This window comes from Myodes glareolus, chromosome 6 (genome assembly GCF_982192425.1).
Source record: "Myodes glareolus chromosome 6, mMyoGla1.1, whole genome shotgun sequence".
In the NCBI taxonomy this organism is placed as follows: domain Eukaryota; kingdom Metazoa; phylum Chordata; class Mammalia; order Rodentia; family Cricetidae; genus Myodes; species Myodes glareolus.
The window spans coordinates 14,208,356-14,225,844 of record NC_142031.1 but is presented as its reverse complement, the minus strand read 5'-3'; the positions used below and the strand labels follow the sequence as shown (position 1 = coordinate 14,225,844).

General features: G+C 54.4%; 1 protein-coding gene across 5 annotated transcripts in view; it reads right to left on the bottom strand.

Moving 5' to 3' along the window:
* The window catches only part of Arhgef10l (Rho guanine nucleotide exchange factor 10 like), a 149,573-nt gene that overhangs the window by 15,490 nt on the left and 116,594 nt on the right, over nucleotides 1-17,489 (bottom strand). For all 5 annotated transcript variants that reach the window (XM_087906958.1, XM_087906959.1, XM_087906957.1 and 2 more), the window contains 4 exons: nucleotides 15,016-15,102; nucleotides 13,210-13,433; nucleotides 11,566-11,720; nucleotides 6,067-6,215 (listed from right to left, as the gene is read on the bottom strand). In XM_087906958.1, the coding sequence (XP_087763084.1) occupies nucleotides 6,067-6,215; nucleotides 11,566-11,720; nucleotides 13,210-13,433; nucleotides 15,016-15,102 (615 nt within the window). The remainder of the gene's footprint in view (nucleotides 1-6,066; nucleotides 6,216-11,565; nucleotides 11,721-13,209; nucleotides 13,434-15,015; nucleotides 15,103-17,489) is intronic.

Here is a 17,489-nt window from a genome sequence, read left to right as displayed (position 1 = left end):
TGCCCATCTCGCCCTACACCAGCAGCTACCGTGGTAAGGTCTACCCCGATGGCCAGGAGACACCCTGACCAGCCACTCACTCAATCTCCACCTTATTCCTAGTGTGGCCTCCCTGTCCCTACCCTCTCAGTCTCACACTTCCTCCTGGGAGAGTTGGGCTGGTCCCTGGTGTCTAAGCTGCTCCCAGCCCAGAGTGCGGGAAGGGAAAGGTAGCCACTGCCAGGTCACACAGACCTGCAAGCTGCACTTGCCCCGCAGGACGCCCTCCATGGAGCCAAGAGCCCCTGAGCCTGCTATACCTGCAACCACAGGAGCCTATGTCCTAGTGGCCCCAGGGACAACCATCGAGGAGATGTCTTCAGAAAGTGACGAATGTTCATGTAGTCACACAGCCAGGCCATGTGTCAAGCCGAGACCAGCATGGAAGCAAACTGGCTGGAGCTAGGGCAGAGTGGTCTTCTGGGGAGGTGATGGTAAAGTCCAGAACTGAGTGGCAGAGATGGAGCAGCGTGGGATGGGGATGTGACCCTAGGACAGAGGGCAGCAGAGGGCGAAGCTGGCTGTGCAAAGGAGCCAGCCCGTTCCAAGGCCTACGAAGGGTAGCAGGGTGGGCGGGTGTGTGGATTTCGAGGGGAAAAAAGGAGGAAAGAAAAGGCATGGGGCCAGATCAGAGGATACGGTACTGGCCATGCGCGCTTGGTGACCCGAGTTCAAACTCTGAGACCCACATAAAGTGAGGAGAGAAATGGCTGCACGAAACTGACCTCTGACCTTCACAGACACCCTGTGGCACATGCGCCCCTTCCCCCAGCAATAATAATAAAATTTAAAAGAGAAGGAGAATGAGGAACAAGGAGGAGGAGGAGGAAGACAAGGAAAGAAGACAAGGAGGAGGAGGAGGACAACGGTGACGAAAACAGGGAAAGAAGCAGACAGGGAAAGAAGGACGCGGTTAAAGAGACGGACCAGCAGTTGGTTACAAACGCTTGCCGCTCTTCCAAAGGACCCAAGTTCAATTCCCAGAACTCTCGTCAAACATCTTCTAGCTGCCTTAACTCCAGCTCCATGGCATCTTCTGGCCTCCGTGGACACCCACACTCATAGTACATAACCACACAGAGACACACATGCATGCATATAGCTAAAAAAAAAAAGTCTTAAAAATTAAGTCTTTAAAATACAACAAAAGAGCTTGTTTCTGCCTGGTACCCATTTGCACACCGAGCTGGTCCACCTGTCTGCAGCATTACACAGATCTAACAACTCAAGGACATCCACAGCCCCAGCCCTATCCCCACCACCCCTCCCTGACCCATGAGTGGGAGGCAGAGACCCCAGGTTACTCATGCGGGAGCAGACGTGCCTGATACCCCACCACACCCTCCCAGCAGAGCTCACCCCGCATGCCTCAGCCCTGCTGTCCCCAATCGTCTTTGTTGTTGGGTTTTTTTTTTTTAATGAAGATGCAACAATCACCCCACAGTCAGCTCCCCCTCCAGCGATCGCTCGGAATGAACTCCAGACAACTGGATTAGACTTTGAAGGTGGCGGTGCAGATAATGAACAGGCGGACGCGGTGTTGACACAGGCCCTGGTGAGCCACATTATTATTTAACAGGCCTCGCTTCTACCTCTGCTGGGATCAAGGAGCCGAACAAGCAATCGGTGGTAATCGTAAAGCCCAGAGGCAGTGGTAGTCCAACTCCACGGGGCCTGAACCGAACAAGGTCAGGACGGAGGCAAGGACCCGGCCAAGTAGGCTGAGGAAAACAATCCTCAGTTCAGGGATCCCTTCCCCAGATCCGCCCCCACTGCCCTGACACCTGGTGTCATGCATGCCTCCAGCTCCCAGGATGCGGGCCTGACTCCTGCTGTTTTCTTCCCAACCGACACCCTGTTCTCCTCTTGAGTCACAAGTCACATACTACTTCCCCAGCCAAGCCCATCCCTGATCCCCACCTCCCAGCTCCTGTGTCCCCTATAGCTAGAGCTGGCACTGCTCCTGCCTCCCTGGGTTCCAGCCACACCAGGTACCTCACCATGCCAGGTAACACCATAGCCCTGGTCTCTCTTCACAATGGACTCTGAACTCCTGAAGAACAGAGGCCTTCGTCTTGGTCCCCTAAGTGCCTGAGGACTTGGAGGCTGGTGGTATACACTGCATCCAACAGCTGCCCACGAGGACTGTCCCCTAACCTGCACCTGCTGTCACCACTAATGAACCAGACACAGGGTGCAAGGAACAATCCTTGACCCGGAAGATGCAATAGTAAAAGATGCAGGTTCCCAACGGGGACCCCCAGAGTGACATCCCAGAAGAGACTGAACCTCCTTTCCATGGAGACAAGCAGCCTGGGAATTAAGACCCGTAAGGCCGGGATTCAAATCCTGAGTCTGGCTCTTTCTAATTATGTAGCCTCAGGCGAATTACTTCACCTCTCTGTGCCTGTTTCTTCATCTTTTAAGCAGGAACAACTGCCCTGTCAGAGGGTGGTTTAAAGATAAAATGAGTTTATATATGCAAAATACATTATATCCCGGCCAGGTCCAAAACCCATTGTCACTTCCTGGGCACAGAGACACCTAGATTAACCCTGGTGTCTTCACCTTGTACCCTGCCCGTGAGAAATGCACAACCAGGTCTCCTAGCTTGGGACACTTGCTAGCTGGCTCTAAGTTTCCAGAATGTTCAGTCCCCATGGTCCTCCTCAACCCTGGGGGAGGTTACATGGGCAGGTGCTACACAGGGCTCTCTTGGAAGCCAGCAGCATGCTGGGGCATGGAAGACCCTGCAGGTACTGAACCCAGGCTCAGTACAACCATAGACAGAAATGTGTGGATACTCTAGAGGCTCCCCCGAACTGGCTAGTCTCACCAGGGACCCAGAGGCAAGCCTGGCGCCAGCTAGCCCAGGACTGAGTCTGCAGTCATTAGCAGCAGCCAGCCAGCTTTAACACGCAATGCCAGAGCGGGCAGCTCCCTTCCATTCAGGCAGGAGGCCGGCTCTATTAAATATACATGGTGTGATCTTGTAACTGAGCTACTACTGTGGCTTACATATGTGTGGGGGAGGGAGGGGAGGCGAGCCGCCACTCACCTGCATAGAAACTTCCCAGCTGCCCAGGACCACTCACATTCTGGCTTTCCAGCCCCTCCTGCTGGGACTCCCTGGCCAGTGACCCTGGGCTCCCTGCCAGGTGGACAGAACTGGTGAAAGGCCAGCATGACCCCGCCATAAGAGCAGCTGGTCTAGGCCTAATCTTAAATCACCACAGCCTCACAGAAGCCAGGAGGTCCCTGGAGCCCTGGGACAGTCGGCCAGGGCCAGACAATACTGTGGCCGTTGAGGGGCAGAATCTAGTGAGAGCAGCCACACAGGCGCTACAAACCTCCTCTGCGCCCAGCTCACGCTCCTGGGACAGGAGGGGATGGAGTTTCTTCCCACGAAGTGAGAGGGAGGCAGACCTGCACTGCCAACAGAGGCTGATAAAGCCCATGCCACTGATGTCCGAGTCTATGCAAGCAAACAGTTTGACCCTCTAGGCCCCGTACAGCTGAAAGTCGGGGAGCTAGGCAAACAAGGATCGTGGATGTCTAACCACCTTGCACAGGGAGGTTCGGTGACCCGCCCAAGGTCACAAAGCACAGTAGAGACAAAGTCATTGTCCTATCCCAGCACTACTCACAAACCATGTCCCCTCCAGGAGTGCAGGGTGCCCTACCGACAGAGACGGGCCAACAGTAGCTGGAACAGAGGTGGGGCATTTCACAGTCCTGCCAACTCTCCCCTCTCGGGAGCCTCCACTGCTCACGTTTACGAGGCAGCCAGGGAGCCTGGGGGAGGCAGCCAACTTCCAGCTTCCCCAGTCTGATCTCCAGCTCCACAGCAGCCACCGTCCTCGGCTCCCCTCAAAGAGCACTCCCTCCCTGAAAGAGACTTCTAAAGGAACACCTCTCAGGGACCACGGGACCTGGTGTGCCAGCTGACCTCATCCACCTTCCTTTCCCAAGATAGAGGAGGTGATTGGGACTTGAAGGGAAGTGGTGAGAGGGATCCTAGCAGGGGAGTCTTCTAGGGTACATTAGGGGGGCAGGAAGAGGGTCTGTGGTTATAGCTACCAGGTCCCCTCCCCACTCTTCAGGAAAACAAGGAATCAGGAGGATGGGGCTGTGTTCTCACTGGCCACACCTCCCCGGCCTCTGGTCTGGCCCAACAGCACCAGGGAGGTCACAGGTCCTCAGTGCCACGCTCAAGTAACCTTTCTGAATGGGACAGCAAAGTGGCTACCAACACCCCCAGCTTTCTCTCTACAGATGGCAGCACGGGGCTTGGGAGATGGCATAGCATGCATACTTGAGTTCAACCCCCAGAACCCATACTAAAAAAAAGAAAATCCGGAACATGGCGGCACATCTTATATCCCGGCGCTAGGGGTGGAAGTAGGACAGAGATAGGCAGATCCCAGGGGAACACAATCAGCCAGCCTAGTTGATAAATTCCAGGATCAGAGAGACTCTGTCTTGAAGATAAAGATAGACAGTACCTAAGGAATGACACTCAAGGTTGCATACACACCCACCCACCCACCCCACACAGAGGTGTCTCGCAGGTAAAGTGTGTGGCTCACATAGCCTCCCCTGAGGAATGACACCCAAGATTATACACACACACACACGTGAGTCATGTGGCTCACAAAACACAGCCTCCCCTGCTAAAGAGCTGGCTGGCAGACGGTCAGTCATCCAACTCCCCCCATGTCCACATTGCCCCTGCTGGTGTGGGCTGGTACTGCAGCTCTTTCAACATGGCCACTTAGCGTCACTGACCAGTGTCCAGGTAGCTGGTCAAACATGACTCAGGGCATGTCTGTGCGGGTGATTCAGTAGTACAAGAAGATTTGACCTGTAGGCAGAGTCACACAGATGGCCTCCCCAGGTGTGTGGGCCTCACGTGGTCCAGCGACCACCACAGCTGAGAGGAAGAACTGCTTTCTGACTCTGTAGCTAAGACAGATGGAAGGTATTTCCATCTTCAGAGCCAGGCCTCAACTTCGGGGTCCTCAGACTGCCTGTTTCAAACTGGCATTTGCCTTAATGACTCTCTGGTCCTCAGACCTGTATGTGAGACTAAACCCCTCTCCTAGGCCTCTGACTCCTGAGACTGCTTCAGCCTCTGTCCCTGCATGAGCCTCCTCACCTAGGACATCCACAGACCTCTTGGTTCTGCCTCCTACAGGGAGCCACAGGACCTCAGAAAGGACATACGTTGACCACCTTCATGTACCAGAAACCAGTGTTTCCATGGGGAACACAAAGGTGTTCATTGTCCAAGTGACAACTGGCCACAGATTCATGTGCCACTTCAGACTCTCTCTCACATCAAGCCTTCAGCAAAAGCAGGAACATAGATAATGAGACTATTAGGTCCTATCCCCAAGGACTTCTCTCTCTCTCTCTCTCTCTCTCTCTCTCTCTCTCTCTCTCTCCCCCCCCCCCCCTCTCACACACACACACACCTAGAGATCATTTGTGGCACCCATACCTCAGTTTCCCCACTTATCCTGTGAAGACTAAACCGTTCAGGACCCTGCCCTGGCCACCTACAAGCTAGCAGCACCAAGTTCTGCCTGGTGTCTGAGCTATCAAGTATCAAATCAGAGGTGTCCCAGACAGAGAACCTAGTAGAGACAGGAAAACAGGCCCCCCCACCAGGGTGCATGCCTGAGGAGCCTGCCTGTCTGGGGACCTTTGTCAGGCTCCCCTCTGGGTCTGGCGCCATATCCTGATCAGATCAATAATTCAAACACATCAACAATGGCAAATGTCACCAAAATACCATCTGGGAAGGCACCACAAAGTCCCTATCAGCCACTAAGGATGAAGCATGGGCTTTGACGAGGTGGGACAGGCAAGCCTGGCATAGCCCGTGAGGCTGGGCCCTCATCCCAGAAGAGACACACAGCTGGCCTCCATCTATACCTCTGCTTAAAGAGCACAGGCCACAAGATGGCTGTATCTCTGTGTCCCAGCAGGGACTCTGGGGTCGCAAGTCCCGGGTATGGGTACCTGAGTCTGCAGAGTGGCAGCATCCAGGACGGTGACCCGTGGACCACAGCTGGCCCATGCGGCATCTTCCAGGCTCAGTAGCGTACGAATGGGCCCTGGGCCCACAGTCAAGCACATGGGGGGACTCTCCAGGTCCCAGGGAACCCCACCTATGGGAGAGAAGAGTACACGGGTCAGTGACTGAAACCCTGCAGGGGGAGCCCGGCTGAGAGTTCCAAATACCTTCTCCCACCAGGGTCTTTCACCCCCGTTTCACAGGGGTCATTGATACTATACTCCCTGGGGACCACCCTGCACTTCCCCCCTTCTCTGACTCTCTCTCCCTCATGCATTCACCCCACACACAAACAGAAAGCACCTACAACCAGCTGGGTGCTGAGAACAGAGGCAGGAGCCGCTATAGGCCCCGCCCTCTGGGAAACTATAATGGGCAGAGACAGCAGCCACCATTCCAGTTATGAGCTGATGTACCAAACACCAAGGAACAGACATGTGTGGAGGACGGATACACAGGGGCTTCTGGGAGAGGCAAGTTCCACAACAGTACCTGCCGGGAGGTCACAGGACCCCAGAGTTCAGGGACTTTTGACCAGCATGGTCCTGATTCTGCTTAGGACCTTGAGTGGACCTTCCCTTAGTTTCTCCAAGTCTCAGTTTGGATGGGGGAAGGGACTTCACTGAGAACCCAGCCCATCTGAACACCATGAGGACTTCCCTCACACCCTGTCACCCGAGGATGCTCCTGTCACTTTGCCAAGATCTCCCCCTCCCCCCCAAGACACCACCAGATGCAGCGGGGAGAAGCTCTGAGAGGTGACATTCCTGTCTTCCGTTCCCAGAGACCAAAGCAGCAGCCTGGCCAGAAATAAGCATCTCCCCTCCCCGCCTCCAACCATGCCCAGCTCACTGAGAACCGCTCCCCAGCACCTGAGCACAGTGGCTGGACACTGGCTTCTCTGCAGTCACATCTCAAGCTGCACCAAGCCCCAGTGGCTGCCCTAGGCAGTCAGGGTGCAGGGCAGAGAGGAGACTTGGGGGAGCTGAGGCCCAATGAGGGGTCTGTGGGGATTGCACATGCTAGAGCAATAGACTGGGGAGACAGGATAGAGTCAGCTGCGGGAGAGAGTCCTCTGCCCCCCTCCACACCCCCAGGTCCTCCAGAAGGCCATTCACACAAAGCCACTCACTGCAGACATGCCCTCCTCTGAGCCAGCTGCTGTATGACAAGACTGAGCACAGCTATCCCCAGAGATGGAAGACCCCAAGTTATATGGGGAAGCCACCAAACTGCTCACCCTGTCTCCTGGCCACATGTGGTCAATGTGTCCTCCACCATCAGCCTCCGCCTGAACCCTGCTCCATTCTCCCAGCCCAGCTAATAAATTAAGAACTGGGGAACCCCCTCCAATACACTCTACCACTCCTTCCAACTCAGAGCACACTGAACACATGCACAGTAAGCAGGCCAGGCTAGAGGACTCTGTGGCTCTGGATGCCGTGTCCATTTGGGCAGGGACTGGGCCTCTCTGAGCCTTGGTTTCTTTCGCTAAAATGGGTGTGATAACCATGCACCCTCGCCCACTCTTCAGAGGCTGCAAGGAGCCAAGAACCTGTGTATGCTGACCCAACACAGCATGGGGCGCTGGTGAAAAAGTGCCCGTGGTCAACGCTGAGTCCCCTCTGCGTCTGTGTGCCAGTCGCTCTGCTCAGGAATGAAGTCTTTACCTCCCACAAGCCTGCGCGGCAGATACTGTCGCTGGCCCTGACTTACAGCTAACAGGCTGCAAGTTCAATTACCCAAGTCACACAGCTGCACGGTCGTCCCTGCTCACTGGCTCCGGATAGTCTACAAAAGCCAGTGCTGGCGCCATTTAATTAAAGGTGACAACAGAGGCCCAGAGTAGAGAACCTGAGCAATTCCCCAAAGGAGTTTAAACCCAGAGCTGGGTCTAGCCTGGCTGCCTCCCAGCCCAGCTTCCAGTTCGGTGCTGGGAATGGTGTCTGGGAGGGGCAGGTGACCAGAAGGAGGCCAGACCTCCATAGGAATGTGACCCTGGACCCAGGGCACCAGATTCAGGGAAATACAAGGCTTTTGAGCGCCCCCTAGTGGCATAAGGTGAGCAGTGTCACTGTGGCTAAGATGCCAGTGGGTTAACGCTTGGGAAAAGGAGCTAAAGATATTGGGGTAGCATCTCAGAGGCTGGAAACTGGGGTTCACCCAATGGCACAGCAGCAATGGCTGAGGAACCCTCACACCTGCCACCCAAGGACAGTCACTGAAGTACACCACAGTCACTGAAGTCCTGCAGGTCAGTGCATACTGACCATCCCACCTTCACGGGTTAGTGTCCCCCAAAGCCCTCAAAAGCAAGGAAGTGTGATAAAATTCAATATAAATTTGTATCAGAGTGGACCGTGGCCAGGAGCCCCCGTCAGAGCTCACGCGAGCACCCTGGACTTGCTGACCTTGCTGGGACTTGGTTTTTCTGGACAGATTCTGTCCTCTACGGTCCTTCCAGCCCCCACTTCACTGGCTTCACAGACTACAAAGGTAATTACTGAGGCTGGGCAGGGCTCGAGGGGCACCCCCTCCAGTCGCCCCCGCTTCCCAACCCTTGGGTAGTTGTTAGCAAGCACATGGTCCAGAACCTGCACTCGCGGGCTCACCCCCATCCCTGCGTGACAGCCCATTCATCTAGGCTGACTCCAACTGCACAGCCGGTCAGCAGAGACGAAGGCCTGTCTCAGCAAAGGCACCTTCAGGATGCCAGCATCTCTCCACCCCCTCCCCCAGCCTCAGGTGACACAGCCTGCTGGTCTTCCACAGGGGTCCAGATCTGGCTGGTCCAGAGCGAAAGACACTGAGGCTGAGAGGGGCCCACCCCAGGCGGGGGTGGGGAGCTCCACTGTAGGCCCTGGGGAAATCTGCACATGTAACCTGCACACACAGCCGGTCAGGAACAGCTGCCTGCACCCCCATTTCACAGGTAAAGAGGCTGCATTTTGCTATACACATCTCATCCAGCGCCAGCTCCAGGATACAGCAGTGGAGCCTGGGCAGTCCACATCCCAGACATTCCTCACCATCAGGGCACCCCGAAGAGGTTCTGGAAGGGTACCTTGAGGCTGGCCCAGGGACAGGACTGAGAAAGGCCTCTGCTCCTGAGGCAAGGGGACTCTGGGGCCTATTTTCAACCATGTGGTGCTGTGGTTTTAAGAGTCTGGTTTCAGGCCGGGAATCACCTCTTCAGGGAAGCACAGGGTAGCTGGGGACCCAGGGAAGGGTCGACCTCTCAGTGGCCAAGACAGCTACGGCCACAGACACCAGGAGAAGAGGATTCTAGAAAGGGTGCAATGCCGGGCGCACCTGACCTCCTGTCAAACGGGTCAGTGTCTAGACTTCTGCATTGCATCTCTCTACTTCCCAGTGAGCTAAGCCAAGGTCCTCATGAGCAGCTGTCTGTCCCCAGACTTTGCCACTTACCCTCTTGCTATTAGTTAGTTCTGCATTCTCCTCTCTGGGGCCCCCATGGCCTTCACACACACACTGGTCCCTCTGCTCCAAACACTTTCCCCTCAACTTGCCACTTGTCTGGCCACGCTCTCTCAGGTCTCAGCTTCAGGACCTGCCTCTTGGGAGGGACCCCAGGCACCCAGTTTACCCTACTAGGTAGTCAGGCTCGAACAGTGATCCCAATCTTACGTCAGGAGCCCCCAGCTTCCTGCTTGTTGCTTTGGCTATTCTGACCCTCCCTCTGGAGGCTTTAGACCTCACAAGGGCGGGAGGCATGTCTGTTTGGTTGACCAGCGTATCCATGGAACACAGTAGGTGTTCATACATATTGGGGAAGCAAACATTTGCAGGGAAGAGGCCCCAAATGGAAAGGGAGGTTGTGTAATACCCTCAGGGGGGTCTCCATTCTGACAAGCTAGCAAGCTCCAATCCTAAACTGAAACCCAGATGTTAAACTCAAAACTCCATCAGGGACTGAACTGTGTCTCCCCAAAATCCACTCCACTGAAGCCCTAACCCTGCACCAATGCCTCAGAATGTTGTCTTTCTTGGAGACAACATTCCTCCTGATGTAATTAGCGGCCCTGGGTTGGTGGAGCCCTAATCCAGAGTGACAGGCATCTTTATAAAAAGGAGATTGGGACACAAGGGCGCATGGACAGGGAGACATCCTCATGAGGCCCGTAAGGACACAAGTGATGTCATCCCATGTCAAGATGCCACTGAGAGCCGGAGAAGTCTAGGATGGACCCTTCTCAAGAGTCTTGATCTTGAACTTCTGCTGTTTGAGCCACTGTTGTAATAATTAGCTACAGCAGCCCTGCCACGCCCACCTAAGCACCCACACAGGTAGTCAGGGCTGGATGAAGCTAGAGTCGTGGTGTCTAGGGCACACAGGAGGGTGGGTGGTCCCTTCAGACCCTCTTGTCTACCCCAGCACATCTGAGCCAGGATTTACATTCACACACACGCTCTGTTCTGTCTGATGGTAAGGGATTTTTTTCCCTTCTTCCCCCTTTAATTAAAAACTATAAATGCCTTATCAAAAGCTAATTAAAAATACCAACATAGTGCCAAGTACGGAAAAAAAAAAAACCCTCACTGCAAATATCCGTTTATAACCCTGCAACAGGCTGCAAGGATGACGCAGCCATCAGATCAGAGCTGAGCTGGGTGCCTGGGGGGAGGGGAAACGCCAAGCTAGCCACTGGGTCCTTACCATCAGACTGGGGGCTGAGCAAGGCTGGGTGGGGCTCAGGGCCCATGAACAGCACTCACATGGCTATGAAGGAATTGTGCTCCTTCCTCCCCCGGGCTCAGTGTCCTAGTGCCTGGAGCAGAGATGACTCCCTAAGGTAGCAGCCAGGCTTACAATGATGAGGGCATATCACTTCCTTGACACCGTTCCCGAAGCACTGGGGTGCAGTGCATCCGGCTGCAGCACAGCCCTGCCGCCCTCCAGCTTCGGGCTCCGTGACATGGCCAGCGACAGCTCTGACAGCGGCAGCCCAAAGGTGCCTCCCCTTCTCAGCACCCATCCTGGCCTGTGCCCAGTCGACGCTGAGTCATTTTGTTCCCGAGAACCAAGAGGAGTGGGCACTACCCGACTCTCACTTTATGAAAGAGCCCAAGGCACAAAAAAAAGCGCCGCTTACTGGGGACATGGCTGTCACAGGGCAGAGCCTGAACAAGAAGCCAGGTCTTTTCAAGACCACCCTGGGTCTCTCAGCCCACGGAGCACTGTCCCCCAGCGCTTGTCTACTGGCAGAGAAATAAATGCTCTCCTTCTACAAGGACTCAAACATGTGGGAACTCAGCATTAGACCCCAGTGAAGGTCAGGTTGCAGAATCCCCCATCCTGAGTAGCCCATTCCAACACTGCCTCCCCGGCCTGTGTCGTTCAATCTCTCAGCAGAAGATCCAGGCCCAGTTTGGTGCCCCGATGACCCGATGCCCCCCCAGCCCACCCACCCACCAGTCCTCACCACTGGTCCGAGGATAGGCAGCGAGAGTCCCGTCCTGTAGGCCGGCAAGCAGGTAGAAGGGGCTGTGCCGCAGGCAGAGCACGGGCTGAGGGCCTGGGCTCTTGCAGGTTGCCAAGCACTGGGTACCAGTGTCCACACTGCCATAGAGCAGGATGCTGAAGGGAGAGATGCTATCAGTGAGACTCACAGGCACCTACCCGTGAATGGGCCTCACTTACCCAGCCTTGTTCCTCCCTCCTACAGAAACCCTGGCTTCTGTCACCAGTCAGGACTCTGGCTCCAGAATAAATGAGAAAGGTACTGAGTTCCAGTGCCACTCAGACCTGAGTTCAAATCCAACCACCAGCTCCTAGCTGCTGACCCGGAGTGCTGACCTTCAGCACTCCTCCTCAAATGATCTGGGGTGCCCACTTGAGGGCCATCAGGGAACAAAGCCTGGCAACACCCCTGGGCTTTGTAAGAATGCACAGGGTAAGGAGAAGCGGGGAGCAGAGGCTATGGGGCTCTAGATGCTGTTTTTAGGGCATGCCTGAGGGAAGCCCTCAGAGTCCTAGGATGATCAGCAGTTTCTGAGGAGGGGATGAGATGGGTAAAAGCTTCTCTGGGGAGAAATGAGGATGTTCTGGAGCTTGGTAGCGGTTGCCAGAAACCACCAAGTTCTGCTCCTTAAAACAGCTAAAACAGTGATTCTGTTTCATATTGTTTGTTTTGCTTTGCTTTGTTTTTTGAATCAGGGTCTCAGTGTGATCCAGGCTGGTCTCCATCTTGCTATGTAACCAAAGATGGCCTTAAACCTCTGAGCCTCTTGCCACCACCTCTCAGGTGCCAGAATTACAGACATGAAACACTGCGCCCAGTCTGAAAATTTAGGAATGGAGCTCGGACCTTGTGTAGGCCATGCAAGCATTCTACCCACCAAGCCACACTTCCAGGTCCCCTAAAATTATATTACATGAAATGTATCTTGGCTCAAAACGAAAATAAAAGGTGTTCACCAGATCTTTCCTAAGTCCAGGCCCAGATGGGGCGCCAGGCTACAGTCCCAACCCAGACTATGGGCGGATAAGCATGGCTCCTCACCACCTCTCAGAATGCTAGCTTCGGCTCCCCGTTGTGTGGGAAATGGGAATGAAGATAGCTCCCCAGGCTGCAAGGTCACTGTGAGAGATCCTACTCAGCACATGTGAGGCACATCGTAGGTACTCCGGAGACACACACAGTCCTTCTGCAGGACAAGGTGAAGAGCAGAGATACAGGGGGATTCTCTTTTGTACTTTCTACCCCCATTTGGCCCTCCTGTACTCACATGGCCCTGCATGGGGCGGGGGGGGGGGGTGTACTAAGCTTCACTGACCATAGGAACCTGAGACTCAGTAACTCAACATGCAGGACTCCTGAGTTTCACCAGACCAGAACTGGCTTGACATGGTGTGTCTAAGGATGCACAGCCAGGAGGTGGTGCCAGAGGTATGGGGGCTGTCAGCTATGACATAAGCTACCCCTGACACTTATATGCCACAATGGCTGTCTCCAGTTCCCATCTTCCTGGTGACACCAAGCTGGGAAAGAGTGCTTTGGTTAGTGACCCGAAGAGCAGGAGGGACTACCTGCAGTCACCTGCCTGGCAGGACAAGCCATCCCTACCTGCCATCCTGTAAGCCGAGGCAGACGGTGGGGTGTGCTGCAGCCGAGGGGTCAGCAGCCACCCGGCTCTCCTCGGTACCCTCAGCCTCCTCCTCCGGATCCGGAATGTACTCTATGCAGAGCACGGGGGCTGCCAGGGGGAAGGACTTGACAGTGCGTGGCGAAGGCCGGTTCAGGGAGAAGATCTCCACCTGGCCACCAGCACCCTCCTGCCCACCTCCAACCTAGAAGCAGAGGCCCGGAGAGAGGATGTCAAGCCAGTGACTAGAGCACACCTTCCCGGGGACCGCACCCTGACACAGATACACGGACAAACACACAGATACACACAGACACATACACAGATACACGGACAAACACACAGATACACATAGACACATACACAGATACACGGACAAACGCACAGATACACACAGACACATACACAGATACACGGACAAACGCACAGATACACACAGACACATACACAGATACACGGACAAACACACAGATACACACAGACACATACACAGATACACGGACAAACACACAGATACACACAGACACATACACAGATACACGGACAAACGCACAGATACACACAGACACATGCGTATACAGACACACTGTGACTGGCGATAGTAATGGAGAGGTACTTCCTCTGTCCATCCCACACACAACCTGATCTCATAAAGGTCATTTGTTCCCAGCTATAAGGAAACCAATTAGTTTCAGTGGGGCCAAAGGAAATCAAGAAATGGTTCAAGTAGATGCAATAAGCAGTCGGTTTTCCAGTTTCTCCTCTATAGAGGCCTCCCAAATAAGAGCTATTCTGTCTCCTTAAAATGACCCTCTGTCCCATTCACTGTGTTACTTTTGTATCTAGCTCATGGTATGCACCTCATGTGTATACCTGCCAAGGGGATGGATAGATGCACGCATGTATGCATGAGTGAGCAATTGGATGGATAAGTGGTGGTTGGGTTGGTGGGTGTGTGGAAGGGTGGAAGATTAGATAGATGACTGGATGTATGGATGGACGGACGGATGACTGGGTGGATGGATGGATGGATGGATGGATGGATGGAATGGTGGACAGATGGCCAGATGGACAGATGGATGCACAAATGGATGGATGAATGAATAGATGAAGAATGGACAGGGTAAGTAGATGCATTCATGCATAGATGAATAGATTCACCAGGTGCTAGATGATAATTGGGAAACAGTGAAGGAAAAAAATCAACATTTGTACTGCAATCTAAAGGGTAAGCCAAGGTTCTGCTGCACGAATTCCCAGAGACAGGAAGGAGCATGTGTTAGAGGGCGGCAAGGGACGGGGAAGCCAGAACCTTGCATATAGGAGGGCACAAACAGCAACCCAAGGAGCATGGGGGACCCTCATTTTAAAAAAGACAGAGCTTTGCTGAGAACCCCAGAAGTAGAGAAGGTGGCTAGAAGCCCACTGAGATGGGGAAGAGTCAGTGCTGATGCCTAAGCCCTGGGCGGGGCCAGAGACCCAGCCCTCCTCTGACCTGAGCCTCTTCTGACCTGAGCCTCCCGTAATCAGGGCCTCTGCATAGCTTTACTCTTACCTCTCTCCTAGAAGTCTGGGCCCTTGCCAACACCTCCCTGGCCCTGGGTGCAGTTACCCTGGATAAGGCTCCACCACCAACCCCACCTCCAAGCCCCGAAGTTCCTAGGAAGCCTTTGACAGAGCTGCTAGGCAGGTGGGTGGCTTTCTCAGAACCCTTCTTGAGTCACCCTCTCTGTTCCCATTGTGAGGACAGACACCACCCTGTCCTAGCTAGGCGAAGGACAACTTACCCAGAGGTAGCCCTGTGGAAGGGAAGTGCTGACAGCTGAGAAGCCCAGCAGGGGACAGTTGACAGGACTGTGGACCAGACCCCCAAGCTGTAGAGACAGAGACAGAGACAGCAGAAGTAGGTCAATCAGTGAGCTGCCAAAACGCCAATACGTGACAGACTTCTGAACCCATCACTCCCCGCCATGAGAATCCCTGAGGAAGGGGACCAAGAAAGTGACACATGCCACATACATAGTTTCCTATGCTTCATATTTGATCATCACTCTTCTAGAACCTTCTGTCCAGAAAAGGCCTGACTGGTGCTCTCTATCCGCCCATAGTCTCTGGAACCAGGCAGCTCCTAGATAAGGCTTGCTGATGACCGCTAAGCCCTCCGCCTCCATCCAAGCATTTATTTTGTAGATGGAGAAGACAAAGCCCACAGAGGGCCAGGGCCAGAGCTAGGTCACAGAGGAAGTAAGCCGCATGGTCCCATTTGCTCCTGCAGCCCAATGGCCTCCCACATGCCTCCAGAGAGCTGTGAGGAGGTGAAAATCAGGTAAGGGGGCTCTGCATCAGTACCCCTCTACAGAAGGACCCCCTGGGACAGGGGACTGGGTGGGTCCAGTAAGGGAAACATGGAAACTGGGACTTGACTGGCAGCCAGTTGCTAGTGAGAACTGCTCACTGCATACACCGCCTCCTGCATCGGTTGCTTCCAGCTCCTGACCAGGAGGCCCCTCAGAGCTCTGTCTGCTTCAGGTGCCGACCAGACAGCCTGTCTCTCTGGACAGTACAGCGTTATAAGGGTGGGGGTGGGGGGCGGAGGAGATAGCAGGGAGTTGCTGCCACAGAGCCAGAGAGAGACATTTGACTTTTCCCAGGCAGCTGCTGCCCTCTGCTGGTGAAGAACCTGCCGGTCCTCCTCTGCTGAAACATTTGCCAAGATTCCTAATGGTCATGGGCAAAAGGGTCAAAAGTTGCCCCCACAGCCTCCTCGTGTAGCAGTTAGCCAGACTGAGACTCAGAGTGGGGACATGGCTGGCTCGAGGTCGCACAGCATACTGGGAGCAGAGGCGGGGCTAAACTCAAACTTCCCATTCCTAATTGGTGCTTTCTCTATTCTCGCCGAAGTTCTACTTGAAACCAGGCCAGAGACCTCGGGGGCTATGGGGTTGCACTTCTTCCCAGCTGGGCATCCAGGGCCCACACACTGAGAGAGAAGCCTCCAGAAGGTCTGCCTTCATGGCTATTCTGGTGGAAGGGCCCCACTTTTCTTCCAGGCTGCCATTCCTGTCCTCTCAGAGGAGGAAGGCGGCATCAAAGGCCAGACTCGGGTGTCTCCATGGCAATTCCCACAGGCCCTAATGTCAGCTGATTGGCAGAAATGGGTTGGAGGTGGTGTAACAACTACAAGGGTCCTTGTGTCTTTAGCTGGGCAATGGCTCACGCCTTTCATCCTAGCACTTGGGAGCCAGAGAGACAGGCAGATCTCTGTGAGTTCGTGGCCAGCCTAGTCTACAAAGTGAGTTCTAGAACAGCCAGGACTGTTACACAGTCTTGGAGGAGGGAGGACCAGTGTCCAGACCCCAGTCTTGCACCTGACAGGAAGCTGACATCTGGAAAGCCAGGCAGGGTACTAGCTGGTGAACGGATGTGGGCTCTGCATTCAGCCAGCTTGGCACCAACCCTGCTTACACATCAGCTTCCTGTAAGTGGGGACCTAGCATCTCCCTGGAAGGTCTTGGGCCTGAAGAGGACAGCTAAACAGTATGAAGCACAGGCCCGGGCACCCAGCACCCAGCATCCCTGTGGTTTTTGAAGCCTACATAGAATTCTCTGGCATTTTGCATGTGCCACAGCTGAGCAACTACACAGCCAGTGGCCTTTGGGGCTCCCAACTGCTGTGCCGCAGATATGGCTTGAGTGTGTTCCCCAAAGACCCGTGCGCTGGAAGCCTAGTCCCCATGGGGGCTGTGTTAAGGTAGGGAGACTCTCAGGAGGTGGGACACAGGGAGGAGATTAGGCTAAGGATGGACCTAGGAAGAGATTAATGTCTCACGGGACCCCAGTTTCCCTGAGAGTAGGCCATTACCAAATGAACTGGCCTGATGCTGAGCCTCCCAAATGATGGTCTTCACACGTCATCACGTGATCACCCCATCACCCTGAATGGATTGGGGCTGTCTGATGTCCAGCTTCCAAAGCTGTGGGCCAAATAAACCTCTTTTCTTCATACAGTATCCAACCTCAAGTGTTTAGTCATAGTCATAGCAAACAGCCTGTTAGCGGTTTTGGACAACAGAGTTGGTGGCCATCAGAACAGAGACTGCTGGGTGAGGAAGCCAAGGAACAAGCTATCTGGCTACAGACTCCCAGCGGGGCCAGGCTATAGCCCCAGTTCCACAAGGGATTGGAGTCTCAAAGCATTTCAGAGAGACCGAGAGATGGCTCAGCATGTAAAGGGGCTTGCCACCCAGTCCAACGACCTGAG